The sequence below is a fragment of the Pongo pygmaeus genome, chromosome 5, assembly GCF_028885625.2.
Source record: "Pongo pygmaeus isolate AG05252 chromosome 5, NHGRI_mPonPyg2-v2.0_pri, whole genome shotgun sequence".
Classification (NCBI taxonomy): domain Eukaryota; kingdom Metazoa; phylum Chordata; class Mammalia; order Primates; family Hominidae; genus Pongo; species Pongo pygmaeus.
Genome location: NC_072378.2, coordinates 163,980,501 through 164,008,326, shown reverse-complemented (window position 1 = coordinate 164,008,326; position 27,826 = coordinate 163,980,501). Strand labels below are relative to the sequence as shown.

Genomic DNA, 27,826 nt, shown 5'->3' with positions numbered 1-27,826 from the left:
TTTGCTCTTTAGTGGGAACTACGCTCCCAGTCCTGCAGGCTGGCATGGTGCTATGAATTTCCACATGCCTTCACCCCTGTGAGCTCCACAGCAACCACAGCCGGGAGGGCGGGCCTTCCTCCTGCAATGAAGGGTGGCCTCCCTCGCGGCTGAAGAAGCAGAAGCCGTCCAGAAGCCGTCCACAAGCCGTCCACACATTTTCACTGCTTTGCAGATTTGTACAGATCTTTTCCAGAATAAAGCATTATTCGGCCAGGACTCCTCAGCCTCTTCTGTGGGATGTGGTGGTATTTGTCAGCTATGTGGCCTTTGCCGTGCTGGTGACGTGAGTAGCTATTGAAGCATGTCTCCAAGACTCAATCTCTTCCTTCCCAATAAAGCATTTTAATCAATTTGGTTGTTTGTTTGGGTCATATTTGCTGAGCCCTGAATTGATGGAAAAATCACTCCAGCAGGACGCAGCCTCTCCCCTCTCCACAAACAAAGATCCACCACATAATATTAGATTGAGACAAATATTGTCACAGTTCAGGAATGTTTTGCAGTTGGGTTCTCTCTAAACTGCAAACATTCTTTTAATATGGGGAATTCCTATGAGAGCTGTAAAAATCCTACTCATATGACATATTACCCCCTCTTGAATGAAGCCTACTGAAGGGTTATTAAAAATTTACCTTGTTGTCAATAAAGTTCTTTATGGGACATTTTTCTGGCTGCATTTTAATGTCATGTTCGCTGCCCCAGATGTATGAGGAAGGAGACAAAAAGGCCATTTAAAGCTCTAGTTCTAGAATGCCCCTATTATTCATTTAATGAAATCAAGTGGCATGTGGGTTTGCTGTATGTGGACATAGTTTTGGCTGTAGGTTGTTTTCATGAACCCACAGAGACAGAAACCTGCGGCAATGGAGAAAATGTTAATACAGACATCTTACTTCAGTGTCCGGCAAACAAGATTATACGTAAGTCGTTTTAGAAGAACTGATTCTGATTCTTTGAATTTTGAGCCTCTAGAAAGATTTCTTTCTGTATTAATGGAAATGATTCGTTTTTTTAAAAAAGTCTCAAATGTAAAGACAACAATTACATTGAATATTTCAAAATGCCATGTTGAACAGTGAAACTTCTAAGCCTTTATTTTATTATTATTATTTTTTTGATAACACTTGAAGCAAAGATAATAGGTTTTTACAATATTGGCTTTTTACTGATGGACCAAAACCACATTTTTCTAAGGTACACCTATTATTCTTGTTCTAGATTGAGGACGATGTAGATGTCAGCTTCCCTGACGAGGGAAGCTGAAGCTTTCCGATGATTCCTGAAGCCTACATTCTATTAATTTCCCCGAAGAGCCCTATTGCCTAATGGAACATTGCGAGAATGGCCAGTCTGGAAAGCAGGATCAGTGGAGCTGGCTTCTGGCTCACTGGCTTTCAGCTGAGCCTTCCAAATGGCTGGGAATGAACATCCAGTTAGAAGCCTTGGTTTGGAACAGTGGTTCTCAAACTTCATGGTGTGTGACAGTCACTGGGGAACTTGTCCAAACACAGATTGACAGACCCCATCCCAAAGTTTCTGATTCAGCAGCCCTAGGGAGGGCCCTAAGAACACAAGCTCCTCTTCCCAAGCTCCCAGGTGACGCTGAGGTTGCTGCCCCGGGAGCCCACTTTGAGAACTGCTGACCTAGGGTGTGCTGGGGCAACTCCGGCCGTCAGAGGGGTCAGGACACTTGGTCTCCTTCTCTTTGGTCTCACTGAGAATGTGAATGTGAATGGCCTTTTGAGGCCATTTGCACTGAGTCCCCTACAGGGCACATTGGACGGTGGGGGAGTGTCTGGAAGGGGTCTACACACTGGCTTGCAGCCTCAGTGATGATCACCTAGGGCGGGTCCTGCATGGTCCCCGGAGGAGCCCAGTGAGAAATCCGGAGGAGACAGTGAGTGTGTGACGCGGCGCCCGCACCAGACCCCTGCTTAGGCTGCAGCTCACACGAAGGACGTTGGTCTGTCTTTGAACAGACAGGTGGGCCCTGCATTTCCGGGAGCTTTGGAAGGTATTTAAAATACTTTCCTCTGACTTGGTTTAAACAGAATAATGAACACCTTTTTCCATGAGAGCAGCATCTATTTGTGTTTTCCAAAGCCTGAGTGTCTCCCAAAGCCTGAGTGTCTCCAAGGAATCTTACCTTGGGCTGATAATTCTTCCCTCAAGACAGCAGTACCTTTGACACAGGACACCCTCCAAAGCCCAGCGCCCCTGCCTAAGTCAGACAGGAGGGCAAAGCCCAGCGCCCCTGCCTAAGTCAGACACAAGGGCAAAGCCCAGTGCCCCTTCCTAAGTCAGACAGGAAGGCAAAGCCCAGTGCCCCTGCCTAAGTCAGACAGGAGGGCAAAGCCCAGTGCCCCTGCCTAAGTCAGACAGGAGGGCAAAGCCCAGTGCCCCTGCCTAAGTTAGACAGGAGGGCAAAGCCCAGCACCCTGCTTAAGTCAGACATGAGGGCAAAGCCCAGCGCCCCTGCCTAAGTCAGACAGGAGGGCAAAGCCCAGTGCCCCTGCCTAAGTTAGACAGGAGGGCAAAGCCCAGCACCCTGCCTAAGTCAGACAGGACGGCAAAGCCCAGGAGTATCACTCTGTTGCCCAGGCTGGAGTGCAGTGGCGGGACCTCGGCTCACTGCAACCTCTGCCTCCCGGGTTCAAGAGATTTTCCTGCCTCCGCCTCCTGAGTAGCTGGAATTACAGGCGAGCACCACCATGCCTGGGTAATTTTTGTATTTTTAGTAGAGACGGGATTTCACCATGTTGGCCAGGCTGGTCTGGAACTCCTGACCTCAGGTGATCCACCTGCCTTGGCCTCCCAAAGTGCTGGGATTACAAGCGTGAACCACCGGGCCCAGCCAACAAATGTCTTTTGAAGGCTGACTAGACCCAGGGCGTGCTTCCTGGCGAGGGAGATGTCATAGTGAAAGGAGCTCCCTGCTGTCACAGAGCTCATGCCCTAGGGTAGACACATGATAAAGAAATAAGTGAAAAATCAAGCATATAGGTACTGCGGTCAGACACTCGTCCATGTTTTGAAGCAAGTAAAGCCATAGGGGACAGAGATTAAGAGGTATGGCGTCAAGGAAGGCCCTTCTGAGGTAGTGACACTTAGCAGAGACTACAGTGAGGCCAGAGGAGGGAGGAGGCTCAGTGAACACTGTGGGGGGTGTCCAGGCCCCGCTCTCTGGGGAGGATATGCTGGGACTGCTGGTGGAGCAGGGAGGAGGCCGGCACAGCCTCTGCCCACAGAGGGGCCCAACACCGCCAGGAAGAAACAGCTCAGGAGGAACCAGTGCCACATCCTTCAGGTGGCACATCACCCACAGCAGAGGTCTGAAATGTGCCCCAGCTGGGAGGCAGAAGCCATTGGAGGGTTGAGAGCATGGGGACTTGACCGGCGTTTAAAGGGTCACTGACTTCTGGGTAGAGGATCCTGCCACCCCCTGCAAGGTTGGGGGTCAGCTAGGGGAGCTGGGGACCCGGACTAGAGCGAGGAGGAGGGGCTAGGACTTGGTCAGATGCAGATCTTGAAAGTTTCGTAGACAGGATTTGTACTGGATTGGGTGTAGACGTGGAAAAAAAGGAGGATTAATCCTGGCATTTTGGACCCCGTGGTGACGTGAGCTCCTGTTCACTGAGCTGGAGCCCTCCGCGTGGGGAGGGTGCGGGGGTCGGAGAGTGGCGGGAGTCAGGTGGGTCCATGCATTCGGTTTGGATGGATCTCTTCGGCATCCTGGGGGAAATGCCCAGCAGGCGCTGGGGAAGTTGGGGCCAGAGAGCAAATGTGAGAATCGGCCATGCACAGACGACGGCATGTGAATCCACGGGACTGGTCAGGTCACCTGGTGGAAACAGAGGTGAGGCAGAGGCTTGAGTTGGGAGGCCTGCGGTGTTTAGAGGTGAGGAAGAGGAGAAGGACGCAGCAAAGGCGACTGAGAAGGAGCAGTCCATCTCAGCATGCACGCACCTCCCACACAACATGGCCTGTCCTTACTGCAGTGGCCCTCAGGCTCCCTGGGTGGTTGTCACTAAGCAGGTGGATGGTACATTCTCTCTTCTCCTTCTCTTAATGGAAGCACTGCCATTTCTTAGATGGGAATTACAACATCTGTAAATGCCCTGAAATTATCTTCAAAATACTGTATGTCACGTGCACTTATCTGGGTAGAGGGTGCAGAGTTTCCAACAGATTCTTAAGGCAATGCTAGGGAATATTTCCCAATAATTTCTAAATAAAAAAGAAGCTAAAGTAATAAATTTTTACACTTATCAAGCACAGGAAGAGAAAAAATCCTTTCACCCAGATTTAAACTTACAGAAACTTGGCAAAGTAAAAATGAATAAAGAATCCAAGTACCTTACAAATATTCCCACTGGGGAAAGCAAAAGTCAACCTCTGTAACAGAGAAATGCAAATCAATCAATGTGCAAAAGGCACTTTCCACCACATATCTGTCCATGTCATTAACTACTGATAGGAGAATTGGGTAATTGCCAAGTTACTTGTAAGAAGAACTGAGCTATATCAGTAGTGAGATCTAAAACTGGATAAGATTGTGCGAGCAAAAGGAATAGAATCATTCCTTATTGAGGCAACCATGGAAGGAATCTTAGAAATTTTCTTCTGTAGCTACCACATGCTTCTTTAATATCATCATCAGCACTTGAACTGGAGAGCAAACTAGGGTTTGCTAGTTAGGGTTTCTTCAAAACAAAGCTTGACTTCTGTTTTGGATTTCCATGCAGCTTGCATGCATCCACACATTTAAGACTGCAAAAGAAACAAAGATGATGGGAGATATTTTTAGAATCGGATTCAACACCAATACATATCTGCCTGTTGCAAAGTGCTCTTGATTAAGCCAAGTATACTTGTATTATTGTCTTCCCATTGCAGGACAGAGAGGAGGCTGACAGTTCCTTTTGTATTACAACGTCATGATTACAAATAATCGTAATAGAGTGCCCATTTTAAAGTGGCCTTTCCCTCCAAGCACACAGGAGACTCCCTCAGATTCCCTAGGAGAGCAAAGAAATACTGAATCTACTCCACAAAAGGTAATAGAAAGTTTAAGTCCCTTCAAACAGGCGATTTTAACAGAAATGGGGTTGGCTGTGCTTGGGAAAGCTCTTTTTTCTTGGTCTGAAAAAGAATATGATGTTTTACAAGCTGCCTAGCAAGCCTCCAGTGGACACCTGTGTGGAGGTGGCAGATCCTGGAGAATGGGTACCGCCCTGGTTACCTCTGTGCGACTTGGGCACTGCTGACCCACAAGCTGTGTGACCGCCAAGGTCCTTCTGGGCCCTGGATGTTTGGTGGACATGAATCGACGTGGTGTGAATGGGAACTTGGTCAAAGTCAGCTTCACTTTGCTGAAAGCAAAGCCTCCTTATATCTTGGAAATGTCACATTTTGGACAAACTTTGATCAACGGATACACTTCTAACGAAGGAAGCTTTCATAGAGGGAATTGTTTGGAAAGCATTTGAGGCTTTCTGACTCCATTTAAAATCCTGTTGGAGAATCGAAATTTATATTTAGAAAAATATCCATGGGGCATTTCCCCAAGTATATTACTTCTTTGAAAGAAGATCCATCTTTGAGCCTCCCAGCTTTTGCTTGCAAAAGGCTCGTGATGAACTTCTCAAAATAACCAACAGAAGTAAAAGAGGCTGTGCATGTTGAAACAGACTTAAAACCCTTTAGTTTTAGCTTCTCTAAATTAGCAGTCTGAGATGTCCCATGACCTATACTGAAACTTTGCTAGAGATCCATGGAGGTCAACTCCAGAAGGACTTAAGGGTTTTGTTGTTGCTGTTGTTTAAGATATCTTCAGCTTTGAAAATAATATTTCCTAAGGATGTAACCATTTCATAGAGTTTTTTAACTCTCTCTCTCTCTCTGTCTCTGTCTCTGTCTCGTTTCTCTCTGTCTCTCTCTCTCTCTCTCTATATATATATATATGTATATACATATTTGAGATGGAGTTTCACTCTTGTTGCTCAGGCTGGAGTACAATGATGCAATCTCAGCTCACTACAACTTCTGCCTCCAGGTTTAAGCAATTCTCCCACCTCAGCCTCCCGAGTAGCTGGGATTACAGGCTGCCACCATCACGCCTGGCTTATTTTTTGTATTTTTAGTAGAGACGGGGTTTCACCATGTTGGCCAGGCTGGTCTCAAACTCCTGACCTTGGGTGATCTACCTGTCTCAGCCTCGCAAAGTGCTGGGATTACAGGTGTGAGCCACCACGCCCAGCCTGAATGCCATATTTTTGACTGACATTTCTCATATAGAGTCAGGCCATAAAAATCATGTGCCATTTTTCCCACCCAATGGGTAGGGGAGGATACTATCATAGCGAGGAGTGTGCCCATGGAGATGACTTTCAGGAGGGCGTGTGGGCTGCAAATCCTGGCATCTGTCTCACTTGGGCCTGTTGGGGGCCAGAGACCACCCACCCCGGCCGATGAGGGCTCCGCAGACATTAGATCCCGGCTCTCCTAGGGGGCCACACGATGACGGAGCACCTGTTTTCTCCAGGTACTTGGTTGGCTGCTTCCCCAGGAACATCCCTCCATCCTCACGGGTATCCAGCCATGGACCTTGGGGAGCCCTGAACAAACATGCATGTGTGCGACGCTTGTAACAAACCTGCAAGGTCGACATCATACAGCCCATTTTTGGAAGGGGGAGTTGAGTTTTAGAGCATTTACATAATTTGCCCAAGGTCACCAAGACAGCTACTCAGTGGTGGAAATATACTTCAAACACAGTTCTGCTGGGCTCCCACTCCTGCACTAGAACCACTATGCCGCAGTATCTATCATCGTGTCCTCGCAGTGACCTGGGAAGAGAGGCTGTCCTGCAGACGAGGAAAGATGAGTGACTCGCTCCAGGCTGTTCAGCTCCCGAGTGACCGGCCCAGCCTTCCCACCCAGCTCCTTTACCCTGGCGTCCAAGGTCTCATTCCTTGCCTCCCCCTTAACTGACTTGAACACCTGAATGGTGTCTTTGAGTAAATGTAACAGTCATAAGAAGACAAACAAAAACCCTTGCCTAATACTCAGTCTCCAGTATTTCCCGCTTTTCATCATTCCGTTCCTTTAGCTGTCTTAGAAAGGCGGTTTCGGTGTATAAATGTAGCAGGTGGAAGAAGCTGTTGTCTTGCTCAGAGGCCGGAAAGCTGCTGACATTTCCTCCTTCTATGTTGAGTTAATCAGAAATTATTTGGCAGGAGACCTGGGTATTATTTTAGAAGGCAGACTTGGGTGGGCTGACCATCGGAAAAGCAGTCTTTTCTAATTCTATTAAAACAACAAAAATGTGGGTTTTGGGGTTTTATTTTGCCTTTTAATTTCCAGAGAACATGATACTATCTATATAGTTATTTTGGGTTTTTGCAAAATTATCCTCTTTTCACAAGAAACTCACCATTGCACGTAAGAAGCATCATATTGTCTGAGGAGTTCTCAAATATATATATCGCTCTGCCCGGGTAGACACTAGTCATGTTTTGTACTTGTTTTTCTTTGAAATAAAAGTCCGACAGGTATCAGAAACTCTGGTAGCAATTTTCATAGGTTACCCCTACAGCTTATAACCCTGCAGCACTCAGGGGACATCCCCACTTCACGGCTGAGGCGGTGTGAGTTTCAGAGCGGTTAAGTATCTTGCTCAAGGCAGCAGAGCAAATAAGTGACAGAACTAGTCAATGAAGCCTGATTTTATTTTATTTTTTTTTAATTTTTTTGAGACAGAATCTTGCTCTCTCACCCAGGCTGGAGTGCAGTGGCACAATCTCAGCTCACTGCAACCTCCACTTCCAGGGTTCAAGTGATTCTCCTGCCTCAGCCTCCCGAGTAGCTGCTATTACAGGCGCCCGCCACCAGGCCTGGCTAATTTTTGTATTTTTAGTAGAGACGGCATTTCCACCATGTTGGCCAGACTGGTCCCGAACTCCTGATCTTAGGTGATCTGCCCACCTTGGCCTCCCAAAGTGCTGGGATTACAGGCGTGTGAGCCACCATGCCTGGCCAAAGCCTGATGTTTTAATTCCAAAGTTAGGGCTCTTGGCTAAGTGGCCGGGTCTTCTTGCTCCTATACCAGGCAGTTTTCATGAGTATAATGAAGAATGAGCAGCCAGAGCTGCCAACAGAGCAGAGTCACAGCCATTCCAGTATCAGCTTTCAAAGGCGCCAACAAGCCATGGTCCTTCTAACTAATAACTTTATGGACTTTGGTGTTCCTTTTGATTGTTTCACTGATGCCAGCTGATGGATGCAACGGAATGTCATAGTTTGCAGAATAACCTGCCTTAATCTGTGGATGTCTACTTCTATCTGTGCCTTTACCAAATATTATGCACCAAAGTCAATTTGTCGGCTGGGCGCGGTGGCTCATGCCTATAATACCAGCACTTTGGGAGGCTGAGGAGGGCGGACCACCTGAGGTTGGGAGTTCAAGACCAGCCTGACCAACATGGAGAAACCCTGTCTTTACTCAAAATACAAAATTAGCCAGGCATGGTGGCGCACACCTGTAATCCCAGCTACTTGGGAGGCTGAGGCAGAAGAATCGCTTGAACCCAGGAGGCGGAGATCGTGGTGAGCTGAAATCACGCCATTGTACTGCAGCCTGGGCAAGAAGAGCAAAACTCCATCTCAAAAAACAAAAAACAAAGTCAGTTTGTCTTATCCAATCACGCCTCTCCCTTCACCATAGAAAATGCTTACAGAAACAGGACAGTAGCTCCTTAGATGCTAGATTTCACATGCCGAGACAGTAATAAGGGGAAGTGAACGATGAGCTCATTTTCAAAATTGGTGTTTGCCTTTAGAAACTTGTGCCTTAGACAGTGAAAACAGTTTGGAGGCTGATGCTTAGTGCATGGAGAAACACATTTCACTTCTTCACTTTTTTTTTTTTTTTTGAGATGGGGTTTTGCTCTTGTTGCCCAAGCTGGAGTGCAATGGCATGACGTTGGCTCACTGCAACCTCCGGCTCCCGGGTTCAAGTGATTCTCCTGTCTCAGCCTCCCAAGTACCTGGGATTACAGGCGCATGCTGCCATGCCTGGCTAATTTTTGTATTTTTAGTAGAGACGGGGTTTCATCATATTGGTCAGGCTGGTCTCGAACTCCTGATCCACCTGCCTTGGCCTCCCAAAGTGCCGGGGTTATAGGCGTGAGCCACCGTACCTGGCCTCATTTCTTCATTTTACGCAGAAGTTGCACTTTGCTACAGGAACGAGATACTTTCGGCTATGTATTTCTAAGCAGTTACAGCATCTCTCAGGTGTGCAAAGTCAGTGTTCCGTCTTTATGAAGTTTTCTGGGCTAAGTTTCAAACGCCTGAAGCTCCCATCTGATGTGCCTGAAGAGCCACGATCCGGGGCTGACTATCTCACAGTTGCTCTTCCCTTTGGGCACTTTTTTCTTTTTCAATTGAACGAAAAAGTGCATGTCTTTTGTCTTTTTTTTTTTGTCTTTTTCCTTTTTGGTCTCAATAAAATCCCCAAATATGGCCATCAGACCCACTGTGTGCTATGAGAAGTCATCCAACTAGCGGGAGGAAGCAAGGAAGAAGAGTTGCCAAGGAAGAATTTTGATCTGTTTCAAGGAGTAATCATTAAGACACATATCAGTTATTTTCAAAAATAATTACAAGCCCTAAACAAACTGCCAGATAACACTTTTATCAATAACACACCAGGTCCTGAGATGCAGTGTGCCACACGGTGGAGAGACGAGGATTCAAGCTAGCCTTTTTTTTTTTTTAAACATATTTGCCAAGTTACGTTTCACACGTAACCCTGACCCCATCCTCTCCCCAGTCTTCCCCTACCTGCACCCAAATGTAAACTGAAAAGCCCCTGAAGCCCAGATCACTAGTAGGCTAGAGGCATTAATTACAATTGTAGCTGAGGTTATAATGGGCTGCAAAAATTTCCTGCTGTAATTGGAATATAGATTCAACAGTTTTATTGAATGTCAAAGCACATTATTCCGCACAGCTGCTAGAGGGACACTGCTGAACCCATGCTTCTCCTCCATGACAAACACCTATTAAGCAGTCAGCATAAACTCTTCCCTTACAACCTCTGACATCACCCCCAGGGCAGGCACACAGAGAACAGCAATTGCTGAATTGCATATGAAAATTATAGTTTATTGTCTATACAACTGAAGGTTTAACTCGGACTCCTGCTTCTGTCGGAGCTGTATAAAGAAGCAATTCTTCTCATAGAACAAATAAGCACAGTACACTATTGTAATCTAAGAAACAGGCACTATTTATGTATTGGAAAGCCTTGCTCTCAATAGGGCTAACAGTCCAATGGCCCATAAGCCACTATTTTAGCAGCTGTAGAAAAGAAAGCTGTGGAAGTCACAAGGAATGAGATGCTAAAAGCAGCAGAGACAGATGATCCCAACACCAACGGGAGGCTTCAAGTCCCAGCTGCTGCCACTGTTAGTTTAGCAAGCAAGACTCGTAGGTTGGGACCACGTACTTAATGTTGATAAAGGCATTTTCTCCTCCATAGCGCTCGAAGGCCTCCAGCGTCTCCTGGATCAAGTCCCCAATGTTCTCCCTCTTCTGCTGGCTGTAGTCAATGCCATCTCCGGAGTTCACTGGTGCATGCAAACACACAAAGAGGCCAGTTATTTCTCTGCAATTTCCCGAAAAGTCCTACACAGTCTAGGCATTTTCTCTGAATGCTTATTAGGAGACACAAACATGCAAGATTTTTACACAATCTTGCGGAGTTTTAAAAGCAGTGGCAACTGTACAAAAATAGTCCCAGATTGGAGCCGATGAAAAATAATCTAAAATAAAGGAATAACAGAGTAAACAAAAGTGAGTGAATCACAGTTACAAGAAAGATGACAAGTCAGGGACTCTCTTTCTTGATCTATTATATACAGAGTGTTCTCTTGGGGCCTGAGTTTTCCAAAATCACAGCACGGCGTACTTAGAAGGAACAGTCTATTGTGAGATCAGGCTGTTCGTTCCGTGTGATTTAAAATGGATCTGCTTTGGAATGAGGCTTAGCCTCCCCCCGCATCTCTGCTGCTTTTGAACACATGGCAAACTCTTTCTCCTGAATCCCAGTAATCCAAGTGTTCAGTTCCTTGAAATCATTTTGCTCATTCCAGGTGCAGGTGGGACAGGAGGAAGCTGCTTCTCCTGCCCTGGCTGCTCCTGAACGATCACTCAATGCTGGGATGACAGCTATTTGGCAGTCAGGGCTTTGCAGGGAGTTTGTGCCACTGCTAGTTTTGGAGTCCCCAAGTCCGGGGAGTGTGTCATCTGCAGAGTCTGGAAGTGACCGCTTCAGCTGCCTCTCAGATGCTACGAGGGAAGCAATTCCTAGGGTGGCCTTCAAAGGCCAGGAACCTATGGCTAAGAGCCTCTCTTCTGTACCACAAACTCAATCTCAAATCACTAAGGAAATAGATAGCGATTGTATCCAAGCTGCAGGAGTTACCAAGGGTGAGGGAGTCTGACAAAAATGGGGCCCCTTAGCTTCCATTCTGCGTGTAGATATTCCACAATTGTTTTCTCTAATGATAGTCATTCCACGCTTTCTGTTGTATTCCACTCCCAGGTTACCAAGGGCTTCAACGACATTTATTCTCCCAGCAAGCAAGTCATGAGTGCGTCCTGCCTTACCTATGCTGGAAAGAAAGTGCACAGGTGGGCTGGGAGGACCCAGTAGGATGAGGGTGACAGCTCAGGCCTAGAGGGTGCCATGGGGCCAGGGACCTTCAGTGCAACTTGAAAATGTGCATTTCACCAGAGAAAGAATTCATTTTATTCATATTTCAAGTGTAGACCCACAATGTTTATCTTGTTTGAATGTGAAAACAATAGAGGGAAAAAATGGTGTTTCCAACATTTTATCCTTCATTAGTCATTCGAGACATTTAAAAAAGACTTAGTAATGGTTCAGACCAGAATAAATATAACAATTACAATCCTACACAGCATAGGGAAGCAGTTCTTTTGCTTGATTTTTCCAGAAACTTATTAGAGATATGTCACTGTCTTCTGTGATATACGCACAATAAATTTCTATCCTTATTCTTTTGGTGAGGGTGAAGGCAGGCAGACATATTACTAATTTTCAGGAAAAAAAAAACAGATTGTGAGTCACACAACTGTAGTGTATGTCATTTATTCATAATAAATGACCTTAAAATGGTTCACAAAGCCATTGTGATTAGGTAGGTTTTTCGTTCCTCATAGTACACGTGTTTGTGCTGTCACAGGTAAAGCTGGATTTCAATTTATTTAAAGTTTGATCATCCCAAATATTCAAAATGTCATATATATATGTGTATATATATACACACACGAATGAGAGAGAGGAACAGAGAGAGAGAGAGAGAGAGAGATGCTGGATACAGTGACTCATGCCTGTAATCCCAGCACTTTGGGAGGCTGATGTGGGAGGATTGCTTGAGACCAGGAGTTTGAGACCAGCCTGAGCAACACAGCAAGACCCTATCTCTATAAAAGAAATAAAGAAATTAGCTAGGTGTGGTGGCATGCACCTGTAATCTCAGCTACTTGAGAGGCTGAGGTGGGAGGATCACTTGAGCCCAGGTGGTCAAGGTTGCAGCAAGCCAAGATTGCGCCACTGCACTCCAGCCTGGGCAAAGAGTGAGACCCTGTCTCAAAAACAAACAAGCAAAACAAAAAGAATATATCAGATAAACAAGAGACAAGATTTTGAAACAAAAGGGTCCTTGCCATATTGTTTTTGAGGAAAACAACGATACACTTTGTAAAAACAAACATGTAAACAGATATACATTTGAAGTCCACCGGTTTTTCTGTTTGTATTTCTTAAGATTGACATGGTGTTCGGAGGCGTGAGAAGGTGCAGGCAGGAATGGCTGCACGGGGGAGATGAAGCCCTGTGGCTCCGCTGTGGGGGAGCCTTCCACGAAGGGCTTTGAGTTGGATTGAGAGAGGAGGAGGAAGCTCGTGTTGGGAGGAGGCGTTGTCGACATTTGTTACAGGTGTAAAGAAAAGATGTTAAGGAAGAAGGTGGGCAGGAGGAAAAGCAACAGGGGATTTGATCACAGGTGCTGGTGGGAGGACCATGTGTGACAGAGGAGGTCAGCAGCAGAGAACGTGATTTTTAGAAACAACTTCAGCTTTCCAGGATTCCAACCAAAGCAGGGACGAATGTCCCCTCAGAGTTGGGCTTATCTTTGTGTGCCCCTTCTCCCCAAATTATAGCTGATAAACTCCTCCTAGGCATGAAAGAGGTGGACCTAGGGAGAAGGTGGCATGGCCTGTTTGTGTAGGACAGAGTCCATTGCATAAACCCCTGGAGGGCACACGGAAAAGATAGTTGATGATGATGCTGAGTTGTGGCTGCTGTGATCAAGTTCCTTATGGACAAAGATACATACATTAGTCACTCATAAATGGTGCCTTTTGTTGGCATATTAGTCAGAAGGTCAAGAGCTGAATAGACCAGGAGACAGACATATTTTCCTGATGGAGGGAAAGGGCGTGGAAGATCTGCACACAATGGAAAGCTTAAGGCACCTGCTTTTCCACTGCCCCAGAAGGCAGCAATGACAAGCAGAACTTTATCTCATGTTCTTACTTTTAAAAAAATATTTGACCATAGGAGTAAGTAAACTATGTAGCTTTTTTTGTTTTTCCACAGTGTATAACCTCAAATGATAAAAGAACAAAACACAATAGGAGTTGCTTATTCAAAAAGTGAGTTGGAGTTGGAATATTTGTAGTTGCAGAATGCGTATCATTGGGGTAGAAAAAAGACCAAAAAAGGAACACCTCCCTTACTTTTCATGCTGAAACAATGACCCTGCATGGTTTGGGGTCTAACTATGTTGAGAAGCAGGTGAGTCATGAGGTCTCCATTTCAAACCTGCTACATTGACAGTTTTTTGAGAGCCTGAAATTGAGATGATTAAGTTTGAACTCGCCATTTTAAATACATGTGACACTGTCGAAAAATACGTTTGTGAGAATAGGACATTAAAACAAATAAACCCAAATGGTTATTTACAATTGTCAATTCTGATTAGGAAAATGACATTTCAATTTAGAAAGCAAGGAGTGGATTTTATGTCTGGGAGCTAGAAAATATACATTGATGATGGAAAAGATATGTTTTATTTATAATCAAAGAAATAGGATGAAAGCAATGGTTTAAACCATACTTGGTGCTTCTGGAAAGATGACAGGCAGGCAGAGGAGAACGAGGGATTTAGTTTCTGTTCTTGGAGCTCCCTCCATGCAGGAGGCATGCGACCTACTGCCTCAAAGTTGTTCTTGGTTAAGAATTATTTTAAGTGCATTTATTCCTCTGAATATTGGTGTTTTTGATGATGTAAGCAGTTTAAGCATGAATAATATGCACACTCATTTTTCTATCTAAACCTCCTTAAACTGTCCCCACCGGATGTTTTCTCTTTCCGGATACCATTTTGTTCAGAACTGGGACGCACGTGTCTATCCCGGTCTCTGGTCTCTTGTCCAGCGATGGCATCCTCCCGGCTGCGTGAACTCAGCTTGCGGCTGTGAAAGGACAGCCGTGCACCTTGTCACCGAGGGCCACCGCAGTGGGGAGCTGCACCTGACACATTTACATTTCACAAAGGTATCTGCCATTCCGTGGACATGGACCAGCAAGAGGCTTGGATGACGTAGGATTCTGATGATGTATTCTCCATTTCAATTCTAGACTGTGTGCAAACTTCATTCTTTCTTCTACTTTCTTTAATTATGACTATTACAGGAGAAAGGAAAAAATCGAAGGCGAAGGAAGCAAAGACAGAAAGGAAGGACAGCTTTGGTGGCCAGAGCGAGGTCTTCCCACGTCACTCCCGGGACGTGCGCTGACGCGTTGCTCCTCGGTCCTGCAGAACGCCGTGGGTCGTGGCAGCAGCTGTAGCTGTTTCTCAGGCTGTCCTCCCTGTAGACTAAGCATCTACTCCGCGCTATAGGGCAATGCGAGACAAAAAAGACCCTTGCCTTCCCGGGAGCTTGCCATCCAGCTGAGGAAGCCTCATTAGCCACGCTTGCTGTAGGATACAGTGCTCACTTTCTCCTCCATGGAAGTACGTCTGGGCCCACGCACCCCACTCCTTCCAGAGCCTCCACGCGCTGTGTGTCCCCCGTGGCGCTTTGCTTGCCACCGAGCCCTGCGTCTTGAGAACTCTGAACGGTTTGTTGTAGTCAAGACACTCGGAGATCCTAGAGACGCGAAAAGCAGGAGGGGAACGCGTGACGGCCACTGCGAGGCTGAGGGAGAGTTTAATTCAAATTTGGATTTTTCTCACTCTTATGCTTTGGGGCAATACTGTTAAATGGTAAATATATAGCCATTGTATGAACAGCAATACACAAAGGAGTTATTTGGAAATGAAAGCCTTATTGAAGGCACTGGAAAAATAAAACAAATAAATGCTTCCTTTAGATTGCTCACTCAACATGCCTGAAGTGTTGTTCATTTGATACCGAACAGATGAAGTCATTTATGAACTCTATCTATACTTTTGCATAATGACTAAGAAAATCCTAAATAGGCATGATTTCAGGAAGGAAGCCCTTCTGCCAATTTTGAGAACGTCCTGGCTGAAGCGGCAGCATCGCACTCTCAAAGGGAACAGCGAGACCACACCGGGGAAGGCAGAGTTGTCAGGTCCACGGGAGGAGAGTCCCGGCCCCAACACGCTCTCGTGCCTGAGATGCCTGAAGGGCTGGAGGCTGTTAGAAGGCAACGAACCAAACATTCTCCCAGGAAACACTAACTTGGGAAACTCCATTAAAAACCACCTGAGTGAATCAGGAAATGGTTAAGTGGTGACTGAGATGATGATAAAACTATCATTACCAGTCTTTCTTCACCTGCTTTCGGAAGCTTGAATTTTATGATGCAACTCTCCAGGCTCAGTAACAACAATGGTTTGTGTTACTTCCTAGGTACACAATAGCTAGACTGTAGAACTGACTGTAGAAATTAGCAACTATCTCAGACAAATACATGACGATTATCTTGATAGAACAACATTCCCCTTAGCCGCAGGGAGCACGAGACATTGACTCAGGCAGACTGACTCTTTCCACGCATCCAAGGCTGAATGACAGCCGTAAAGCCGAGGCTCTGAAATAAATAGCTGTGGAGGCATCGTGGTTCAGCCGCGCCGCCATTGGTCTAGGGCTGTGCTCCGGCTGTTGGCATGTGGAGCATTTGCTGCCAGGCGTAGCCACTTTGCATACGTGGCGCTTGAGTGAACCCAGGCCAGATCCAAGCTCTTTCCGTACCCAGCATTTGTCAGAATCAAGCCGACTGCAGAAATCAGCTTGCCATGTGTTCTCCACTGGGGCCAGGTAATCTTGCTGAAGCAACACTGAGTGGAATTTAAAAAAAAAATGCTGACAGAAGAAATCAAATAGTTTCTTTCTGGACCAGAAAAGGCATATTTTTGATTCTCAAATGCTGAACTAAAAAAATTCAAGAGCTTTAAGGCCCAAGTAAAAGGATTTTCACCTATTAAGACCTGTAACCTTTGACGTCATCAGTCACAGCTAAAGCTGGCTTTCTTCTGATTGGGTTGTAGTGATGTCATCCGCTGTGGTGAGAGAGAAAGCGAGCCCTGGGGGCCTGGCTCAGGTCTTGGCAGGTTTGTGCGTGTGGAACTCATTGCATTTATTATTATCATGTTTCTTGATGACACTAAGCCATCACAGATTCTCTGTTGGATGATTCTGAATAAATTTTCCTTTTTTTTTTTTTTTTTTTGAGATGGAGCCTCACTCTGTGGTCCAAGTTGGAGTGTAGTGGTGCAACCTTGGCTCACTACAGCCTCTGCCTCCCAGGTTCAAGCGATTCTCCTGCCTCAGCCTCCTGAGTAGCTGGGATTACAGGTGTGCATCACGATGCCCAGCTAATTTTTGTATTTTTAGTAGAGACAGAGTTTTGCCATGTTGACCAGGCTGGTCTCGAACTCCTGGCCTCAAGTGATCCGCTTGCCTTGGCCTCCCAAAGTGCTGGGATCACAGGCGTGAGCCACCACACCCAGCCAAATTTTCCCTTTGTGTTTATTGGATTTAGCAGTTAAAAGATTGAGATGACCAAAACAGAAACTCCTTGTTTGTATTTACTGTTTTTTAAGCAGAAATGTCAATTTTAGTGAAATAAAACTAAAAATTTTCAAAAGAAATTTATTCAACAGATAACGTATTACTAAAAAAAAAGTCATTAACAATAACTCATAATGTTTGCGAATTTAGAAACGGTTGCTTTTGAGTTTTTTTTAATATGAATTAAGAAAGGGGAAAAGGAAGGCTACAGGTATATTTTATCTTTTAAGATATTTACAGTTTCAATACCTAGATTAAATTGTCACCATTTGTTTTGCCAGAAATGTGTTTGTTTGGGTTAGCTTGGACTGAATTTACTATATAGAAATAGTGTTACCTATTTAGGAATAAGAGTTTTCTCCCATAAAGTTTGGATAATTATAGGGAAACAGCTATGAATTCCAATCTGGTCTTTTCTGGAGGTGAAGGAGAGAGAAAGAAAAGAAGGAGGCAGGGGAAAACCTAGGACCAAATTTATTTTTTTTCTTTTTAAACAATGAGTAAGAGAAGAGCCTTTTGTGGAGAAGCTGTGAGGTTATCTGCTTTTAGAATCCTAAAGAAATGCTTCTTTCACTCTATTTTTTTAGCTTTGCTATGTAACTTTGAGGGGACTCAACTTTTCTCTCCCTTAACCATAATGTGTGTTTCCCCATTTGGAATCCTGGGTGTTTCTGTGTCTGGGCCATGCTTAGCCACTGCTTCCTTGGCTGACTTCATGTCCTCTTGGAAACCGAAGGTTCCCCACATTCCCTTAAATATGACCTCACAATGGATATTTCCAAAGTCTTGGTTCATGGGTGTGTGAATCAAAGTTGCAGTGGTTTTTCAACCAAAACTTACAATAACCACAGCATCTGGCATGCTAGAGATGCCCAAGGGCTTACCCACTTCAAATCTTCTCAGATCTCATTGACATTAATGAAATTCACAAGATTTCTTTCCTCTGAAGATAAAAGCTTTGAAGTAAGCCCTCGATTCCCAGCTGGATGTCTCGTTCTCTTTCTCTCTTCTTGACACCGAAGGCTGGGTCACTAAAGCACTAGGCTACTAAGCTCGAGGAAACGTTTTCATCTTCTGAATGGGGCCATTGGTCACTTGAAGAGATCATGAATCTTGGCCTAACAGTCAATTCAATATCTAAATTTCCCTCACACAGACAATGACAATTTCTAAACAATTGTCGTTGTCCAACTGCAAAGTAGATTCATTTATCTATGAAATGTACAACACTAACAATGGGATCATACTGATATAGTGAAAAGAATACTGGACTTCAAGGCAAATAGCCTGAGATATAATTTTCAATAACTTAGTAGCTATAATATTCAATAACTCACTAGATATTTAACTATGGGCAGGTTATTTAACTTCTCTGAATCTCAGTTACTGCCTCTGAATAAAGACTGAACTTTGGATGCTCTCTGGTTTCTATTCACCTAACATTACTTTTTATAATATCGCAACATAACTTTGGAATAAGCATTTAGAAATGACAGTTATTCAATGGATGCCTGTATTTCAACTGAAAAGATGATCACAAAGCAACTATGTAATTCTTGAAAGTAAGTCAGAAACCTCATAAGCATCAAAATCAGGTGTCAAGTCAAGTTCTAAGAAAACCTGAAAAGACCAAATGTTTATATAATTAATTCTAGTTAAGAAAGAGTGCACTGTGCAAAACTCATATTATTTGTTGACACCCTACACCAAATGCTATTACATTCTGCTATTTCAGTAAGTCTATATAGCTTTTAAAGACCAATTATATGGGTTAATTTCTTTTTTACATACCAATTGACAATGATTTGGTCAAGACTACAAAAAGGCAAGCTAAGGTCTTCTCTGATTAATTACTGTTTTGACCTGAAAGTTATACTAAGAAAAATAGGTGGGTTCATCAATTTATCCCTCTACTGGATAATTATAACAATAGATTCAGTCATCATTGAATTAAGCTGAATTCAAGCTTGTGAAGTAAAAGCTCATCTCTTTTCTTATTGGCCGACATGATTCGGGGAACAGAGTGCTTCAAAAAAGGAGCAGAGAGTTAAGTCCAGCTGTCTGTGTTAAATCTATTTCTCGCTGTCTTATCTCATGGTGGAGTAATAATAACAACAATATAATGTCATTTACAAAGATTAGGTCATTTAAAACTAAGAATAGCCCTATGAGCTAAATACTATTATTATTCCCCTTCACAGGGGAGAAAATTGAGGTTTTGAGAGGTGAGAAAACATAGTGAAATGATGTAAGCAGTAAGTGATACTGGGATCCTGAAAAAGAGAAATCAAAGTAAGAATCTGCTGAAGTGCAAGAATGATGGCGGGAAGGTTCAGAAAGAGAGGTCCGAGTGTCACATGTCATCACAGCGAGAGCAGGAGGTAGCAGAACATTTGCTACCTACAGAAGAACTTTAGCCCCGTATCATCAGCAGAGAGGTTCCAGGTGAGTAAGTGATGGGGAGATACTGTAGCTGCTGCAACCAATCGGGTAGTGTTTCCTAGGATAGTCAATTGCTATGACAAAAAATATCATTTTTTATGATATAGACTATTACACTACCTTTACTTCATTACAGGTCCTTAAAATAGTATCATTCACAGAGATACAGGCAGGATGACAAAAATCAAGGCCGATTGATTTCAAGGACTTTTCTCTCAGTGCCATAAATACATGGTCAGTATGGGCAAAGTCTAGGATCAATTTCACATTTCATACCCCCCATCTTTATGGGCATTTATTATGATTTATTTTTAGTCTGGTAGATATTAGTTACATAGTCTTCTAGAAGAGGAAATTATAAGGCTTTAATATATACAAGATAGACGAGCAGGCTGAGCATGACTGCCCAGGGACGTCATTGCTGCTTAGTGGACGGACGTCTGGTATTGGACCAGAGGCACGAGGAGAACCTATAACTGTGGGATCGCAGGAATAGGGTGAGAAGGTAAAAAGGAGGAACCTTCCAAGTATTTGAATGGTCCTAAGAAACAAACCAGAAAGCCACATTGAAGTCACTTATGTTGGGAAAGTTTAGCAATCAAAGTTGAAGCTTCCCATTTTCTACAAAGAGTAGGAGAGTCTCTGGGTTTCCTTCAGGAAAGGGTTCTTGCGGTTCTCCAACAGTCCTTGCTGGAATTGAATGTGGTGTGGAGGCCCTCAGATGGCCCCCTGGTAAGTGTGGAAGGCTCCTGTGAGGAGCGCAGGCACCGAGTGTGGGCTCGGAAGGTGAAAGGCTGCCCTCGGCCCTCCTTTCTTTGTGCAGTTGCTGCTGTGTGGGACACGGTGGGGCCAGGCCTCCCACTCCAGTTCCTCCTGGATTATAGTTAATAGGCTGTTTATCTTTCCATCTTCAAAGCCTCCTCTTCCTAATTTACCCCGCAGAACAATTTATCTCATCATTTCTTTTCTGGTTAATAACCAGTGTCTCCATGTTCTATAATGGATCAGATTCAAATCCCCAGTAGTCTGGCCCCTGTGTGATCTCATCTCCCTCATGAAGCCAGTCACTTGCATTCTCCTCTACAGTGGGACCTCCTGCTTCACTCAGGCTGGATTTCCTACTGACCCCACTGCGTGAAATTTTCATTCATGCCTAAAATCCCCCATGGGAATATGCTCCCCTCTTCCTCCTGGTAAGCTCAAGCTTACCTTTGTTCAGGGCTAATGTTACTTCCTCTTTGATTTTGCATGCACATCATCTTTCTTTCTTTTGAATTCCTGGAGCACTAGCCTGTAGTCCCCTCGCTGCTTATTTCCAGGTTACTCTAAAACCCTTCATAGATGTTTCCTGTTTACTTAGCCCTTTTGCCTTCTACCACCTCGTGGGGGGAAAGGATCATTGTAATTATGTTATAAACCTCATCGTGGGCATCAAATTCAAATTGGGCACTTGCAAAATGAATGAATGAAAGTATAAGTAAATTGCTACCTTGTGGGTTTACTGGGTCCAGATACTGATATAAGCAAACTCAGTTCTAAATAAACTGTATGGTAGGTGTAGTGGCCACCATGTGCCTAATTCCAATTCTTTGTTTACTATTTACATATTTGTGAGTTGTTATCCATGGAAATAGCACTTACATGAATTTGGAAATGTTTGATCAAATGAGCTTCAATATGTGGAGGGTCTCTACAGCTAGGTAGCTTCATCTGTCTGCTTTTCAATAATATACTACTCAACTTAAAGTGGGGTTTACCTGGATCATCTTTATATTTGAGAAGAAAAAAACTTTTTTTTCAAAGTGAAAAATGAGATTATCCCATTTACTTTTTTTTTTTTTGAAATGGAGTCTTGCTCTGTCACCCAGGCTGGAGTGCGACGGCTCAATCTTGGCTCACTGCAACCTCCACCTTCCCTGTTCAAGTGATTCTCCTGCCTCAGCCTCCCTAGTAGCTGAGATTACAGGTGCCTGCCACCATGCCTGGCTAATTTTTGTATTTTTTTTTTCTTTAGTAGAGATGGGGTTTCACCATGTTGGCCAGGCTGGTCTCCAACCCCTGACCTCAGGTGATCCACCCGTCTCAGCCTCCCAAAGTGCTGGGATTACAGGCATGAGCCACTGCACCTGGCCCCATTTACTTTTTAGCAGCTTTTGCTCCAAGAAGAAGAACATGTTGGATTTTTATAGTGCTTTCATTTAATATCTAAGTTTTGTTTTATATGGTTTCTTTCATAGCTACATGGTAATTTTCAACCAGCTCGCAAAACAGCAAAATAGATGATTTTGATTGGAAAAGAACTACTGATGGCTGCCCTCAGGAGTGATAAAACCTACTGGAAATAATTGTAACCACCTCTACACTGGTGGTGAAAACTTTTAAAAATGAGCCAGCCTGGCAGCTGCTATCAGACTTCTCCATTTCCAGGTAATGTTAATGATACCAGATACAACCCGTTTTCAGCGCTGATTTTTTTTTCTGTAATTGAGGCACAAAAATAAAAATTCATCTCAGATGTCTTTTTTCTTTTTTGTGAGATAGGGTCTCACGCTGTCACCCAGGCTAGAGTGCAGTGGCACGATCTCAGCTCACTGCGATCTCGGCATCCCGGGCTCCAACAATTCTCCTGCCTCAGCCTCCCGAGTAGCTGGGACCAAGCACTACCACGCCTGCTTAATTTTTTTATTTTTTGTAGAGACGGGGTTTTGCCATGTTGCCCAGGCTGATCTCAAACGTCTGGACTTAAGTCATCCACCCGCCTTGGCCTCCCAAAGTGCTGGGATTACAGGCTTGGCCCCCTCACCCTGCTCATCTCAGATTTCCAATAAATGTTATCAGCAAACACATTGAATTATGGGGAAACGCATTTCTAAAATGGTGAACTCGGAACTTAGAAGCCTTTGCATAGCCATCCCAGTGCTCACCATTGTAACAAGATAGGGCTGAATCATTGTAGGTGACTGGGCTGCACAGCAGGGCACAGAGCTACAAAGTAAAAGATTCTCATGGCCTTGATGTACTGCTTGTTCTATTGAGAAAAATAATTAAATGGATAAACTCACCAATCGTGCTTACGATGAAAAAACACGCTACACCATTTCTGTAGATTGGATGTTTCCCTGAATATTTGGGATATATCTCAGCTTGCCTAAAGTACCCACTCTTTGAAAATTCTAAAATGAATTAATGGGTGCAAAATTTGAATAGATTTCCAAATCCTTAGCTGGATATTTTACAGAGTGGGAATATCTCATCAAATGAACTCAAGTAATGCAAACATAATACATTTAATGAACAAATCAAAGCAGTCTGCCGGCTGAACTCAGTTAACTGCTCTGAAAGTGACGGAGTTAAATCCATCAAGCCTTTTACAACTGTCTTAGTTAAAAATAACCTAGAAATATCTTTCCAAGCTCTGGCTATCAGCCTTTATCAGCTTCTACACTGGTGAGTTAAATGTGGCAAGAGACATCCATTTTGCCCCAAGTATATTAATGCAGGACATAGTCTGAAAATGCTTGAGCTTGCCTGATATTTTTACAAATGTTTAAGGCTTTAAAGCCCAATCAAAGTTTTGGCCACACCGTACAAAAAAACAAAAAACAAAAACAAAACAAAAAAAAAGAGAGAGAGAGAGAACAGTATCTAAACTGTGGGGGGGAATTTTGAATGTGGCCATTTAATTTGCCACAGCAGCAAAATTGGGTTTGCACAATAGACACTGAAGCTTGTTGGAAATGTTGATAGGTGAAATATGCTGACTTTTGATACTTTTGAATAAAGGATATTTATTTGTCCGAGTTACATTTTTATCTCTTAAAATTCCTCAGTTTAGTGTACCCGATGGCTTTCTCCTGAATCAGGGCATTAAGATTAGTCTGGACAAAGGCAGCTTGGAAATGAAACAACAGGACCCCTGAGGGGCGGAGGCATGCTCTTGTTGAACACAAATGGCCATGCATCCCAGCTTCACTGAAACAGGGGAAATAATATCCATCTGTAAGGACAGGTTCCAGGACAAAAATAAGATAATATGCATTACGTTTATATTAATTTAACATGCTGTTGATAAATTTCGACAATTATTATTACTGCAGCTGCTATTTTGTCTATACTGTAGCTCCCAGGTAAGAGTAGACTGGCCATCATATAACTCTCATCTGGGAAAGGACAGGAAGTGTAGCCCCACAGAACGCCATGGAGTGTTTTTTGCTTTATTGTTTAATAAAATGGGTTTACTCTACAACCTCACAAAGGAGCAACACTTTTAAAGAGCAGCTGCTTCATCCTCAGGCCATGAGGGAGAGCAGGACATTGTTATCTGGACTCACCTTGAACTTGGAGCCCTCATCTTTGGGATGTCCCTTTATGAGTTTTTTTAGTCTAGACTGGTACCTCGCACCCTGCTTACAACTCTGATTAAGATACTTGGTTGTAGGACTTTATGAGCAAACAATTTATAGCTTAAGCTTACACTTAATCGTTCCGTTTTCTGTCAGATATAGTTCAATATGTTGGTGCTTAACTGAATGGGGAAAAGACTGGCTCTTCTTCTGCAAATGGCACCCAGACGTGGTCATCTGAAGGATGGTAGCTCTGTTTACTTCCTTTTTGTCTCCACAAAGTCCTGATTTTTCCAAATTTAGGAGCACAGCTCATGACTGGCCCATTCCTTAGACTGCTGGCTGACTGTGAGAGATGCAGGCCTGATAAGCCAACAGGAAGCAGTGGATGTGGCCCTACTAAACTCATGGGAAGCAGTGGATGTGGCCCTACTAAACTCATGGGAGGAAGTAGCGGATGTGGCCCTACTAAACTCATGAGAAGCAGTGGATGTGGCCCTACTAAACTCATGGGAAGCAGCGGATGTGGCCCTACTAAACTCATGGGAAGCAGCGGATGTGGACCTACTAAACTCACAGGAGGAAGCAGATTTTATTTTCAAATGCACACCTGATACTTGTGCTTCAAGCCACAAAAAGGTCATTCTTTTGTAGTATCACTATGGGATTTAATATTTGCAAAATAATTTATATTCCTGTTTCCTGATTTTGTGTTTTGAGGCAGGGTATCCAAAGGCACTTAATACATGTGTTATAATTCCAATTTGTGTCACACAAGTAGCTGAATTGACAGAGAGACTATCTCCTTGCCCATTGCTGGCCATGAGGAGACAGCCCCGTTAAGCAGGAGACAGAAAGAGGCATTGGCAGCATCCTGGCTCACATCTTTCCCTGCAGGAAGAGAGTGAGGGCGGAGGCATCGAGGAGACTCCTTCCTGCTTCTCCACTGAGGTGAAAATCCCCGCATCTACCGCCACCTTCTCTGCATAGATTGCTACGTTGGCCTCTGAGCCCAAAGAAACCCTCTGTCCTCTTCCAGACTCTTCAGCGCCATGGTCCTAGGCCCTTTGGGATGGGGTAGACATCAGAGCTCCTGCCCCGGACCAGGCTTCCAAATTCAAAGTCGTCTGCAGAGTAGACTCAGAGCGCCGAGTAAACTGAGGCAAATGTTCTGGCACGCAGGCTCACTCACCAAGCTTCCACTAAGTCTGGCGCCTGCCACCTTAGATCTGGAAAATGTAAACCTCCAGAGGCTGATGGAGACCTGGGCAAAGGGCTCAACTGATTTTCTGGCTTCACCCCGGTGTTGCCTCCCAGAGTTCCGTTGTCCTTCACCTGCCCAAGGCCTCCGGATAGGTCATTCCACTTAGTTCCAGCCTCTTGGAAATATCTGTACTGGGAGCTCTGTGCCCCCTACGTGCTTCTATCAGCAAGACCCTGGACTTAAAGACTTGCCATGTGATGGTGGGTCCTCAGTCTAGGCTATATATTTTGTTTGTTTGTTTGTTTGTTTGTTTGTTTTGAGACGGAGTCTCCCTCTGTTGCCCAGGCTGGAGTGTAGTGGTGCGATCTCGGCTCACTGCAACTTCCGTCTCCCCAGTTCAAGCGATTCTCCTGGCTCAGCCTCCTGAGTAGCTGGGACTACAGGCACGCGCCCCCATGCCCAGCCAATTTTTGTACTTTTAGTAGAGACGGGGTTTCACTATGTTGGCCAGGCTGGTCTCGAACTCCTGATCTCATGATCCACCCGCCTCAGCTTCCCAAAGTGCTGGGATTACGGGCATGAGCACAGTGCCCGGCCTATGTTTAGTTTTTACAGACACCTTTGGCTCAAAGGAGCAGATCCAGTGGTGGGAATTTGGGGAGTCAAGGTAGTCTGGCAGAGGAAGTGCTGAGGGACAGGCAACCTTCCTGGCCTTGAGGACACCGACTCCATCCTACACTCTCCTCATCACAGGTAGGCTCTGGCTGCAGGGCAGGGCGGGCAGGTCAGGCTGATGGTTCCTGACATGTCTATGGGGCTTGGGTGGTGGGAAGGACCCCCAGAGCAACAGCTGGAGCATTTGCCTTGGTGAAATATAGCTCTCTTCATTTGGCCACATGGCCTGCTTAGTGCTTAGATCAGTGTCTGTTTGTAAACTGGCTTCCCAGTCGGAGGATAAAAGAACAAGGCAATAAATCCAGCTTCTAATATGAACTCAGATGTCATCATCCAAATTCTGTGATTTCAAGAAGACCAGCTGTGTTCTAGAGCTTCGGCAGCTGAGGATAGATTATTGGACTAGAGTGGGAATGTAGACTGGGGGCTCACATTCTGGCAGAGGAGTCCGGTAATATGCCAGGTAACCAACCATTAAATAAGAGTACTTCAGAGTGAGAAGTCCTGGCAAGGAACGGAAAGAAGGTGATGTGGTACAGATGGACTCGGGGGGCCACTACAGGCCCTTCTGATGATCCAGAAGATCTCCCTGGGAAAATTAAATTTAAGCCGACATCTTAGTGTGGAGAAGTCGGCTTGGGAGAAAGAAATAAGCTTGAGAAGGACGTGCAGTGCAGAACAGCAAAGGCAAAGACCTTGAAGTTGGAATGCCTTGTTACCGGAGAGGATGATTTCACCAAGTTATGGCATCTGGGGTTTTCAACACTGGTATCTGCTACACCTAATTATCATTTGTCATGGCTGTTTAATAGCTATGGAGTGGAAGGAATACAAGTTACTCAGCTCTTCTTCTCTGGCTAGAGACATTAAGTCTACCTCCAGATTTGCACAATTTTTGTTAGTGATGCAATCAACATCTTTGTGCATAAAGTCTTTTTCCTTAGTTGTATTATTTCCTTGAAAGAATTCTCAAAAGTGAGGTTACTGCTTCAAAGAATATGAACATTTTGTGGTTACTGGTATAGGCTGCCACATTGATTGTTCAGAAAGGTTAGGCCAGTGTATGATGTTCCAGCAACACATATGGGTGCCTGCTTTATCACAGCATTGGGTGTTAGAATTAAAATTGTGTTTGCTAATCCAGTGTCTATAAAATGCTACTCTAAGGTTGCTTTAGTTAGCATTTTTCTAATTACTAAGAAGGGTTAACCTTTTCCCATGTATTATTTTGCTGTGTGGGCTTTTTTTTTTTTTTCCTTTGTGAGAGTGATTTGTTCTTATCTTTGGCCTATTTGTCTACTGGGTAGCAGTTATAAAAGAAACAAAGTCTCATCTTATCACCCTGGGAAGCTAGGGAGTGGACCAGAAGATCTCAGAAGTTAGATTTTTTGGTGTGCACAAGCTACTCCAGCATTCATTTCTTTTTGACCGATGCAATAAGCACTATTTCAGAGAGCAGAGAGATGTGCTGAAGAGTCACTATCACTTCTAAAGGTGCCCAGGTGACCCCGGGCAGCACCCTGGGCACCGAAGAATTGCAGGGATTGTGTTAAGCAATGCAGAGGACACTGCACGGTCAGTCCATCATTGTGAGAAGCTGAATGGACGGTCATATACAGAAGGAGGCACATTTACAGTGAATTAGGTTTCTAAAAAGCTTGCTTTACATCCTTATGACTGCACACCCACCCACCCATCAGGTGGCTGTGAGGGGTCGCTAATCAGAGGCAAGAAATCATACTTCTGGGTGCAGCCCTCAGGTTTACAAAGTGTCTTAAATTGGATTAAGTCTCAATGAGGCTACACATAAAGTCATTGTTATTTTGGTTTGCATGTGAAAAGTGTGAATTTGTTCAATGTAAACATTCATGATATATCGCAATTGATTTGAACTTGTGTTGGCATTTCTACATTTTTTAATATATGGGGAGCCTCTAAAGATAAGAGTGGGCTGGGATGCTCTTGACCTCTAGGAAGCCCA

The 27,826-nt window shown here is 44.4% G+C and overlaps 2 protein-coding genes across 4 annotated transcripts in view; one reads left to right on the top strand and one right to left on the bottom strand.

The window, feature by feature from the left end:
• The first annotated feature begins 858 nt into the window (after nt 1–858).
• On the top strand, nt 859–15,525 carry LOC134739769 (uncharacterized). Its single transcript, XM_063666824.1, has 6 exons — nt 859–962; nt 1,261–1,939; nt 4,939–5,099; nt 6,587–6,704; nt 11,654–11,742; nt 14,531–15,525. The coding sequence occupies exons 3-6, from the start codon at nt 4,980–4,982 to the stop codon at nt 14,738–14,740; spliced, it is 537 nt and encodes a 178-aa protein (XP_063522894.1). The 5' UTR covers nt 859–962; nt 1,261–1,939; nt 4,939–4,979; the 3' UTR covers nt 14,741–15,525.
• Nucleotides 4,666–27,826, bottom strand: part of PACRG (parkin coregulated) — a 590,797-nt gene continuing 567,636 nt past the window's right edge. Inside the window, exons 5-6 of one of the 3 annotated variants that reach the window (XM_054490454.2) lie at nt 10,556–10,676; nt 4,666–4,812 (exon numbers count right to left, since the gene is read on the bottom strand). In XM_054490454.2, the coding sequence (XP_054346429.2) occupies nt 4,737–4,812; nt 10,556–10,676 (197 nt within the window). In that variant the 3' untranslated portion in view covers nt 4,666–4,736. Of the gene's footprint in view, nt 4,813–10,002; nt 10,677–27,826 lie in introns of those variants that run through there. The other 2 variants (XM_054490453.2, XR_008503040.2) reach the window with 2 other exon arrangements.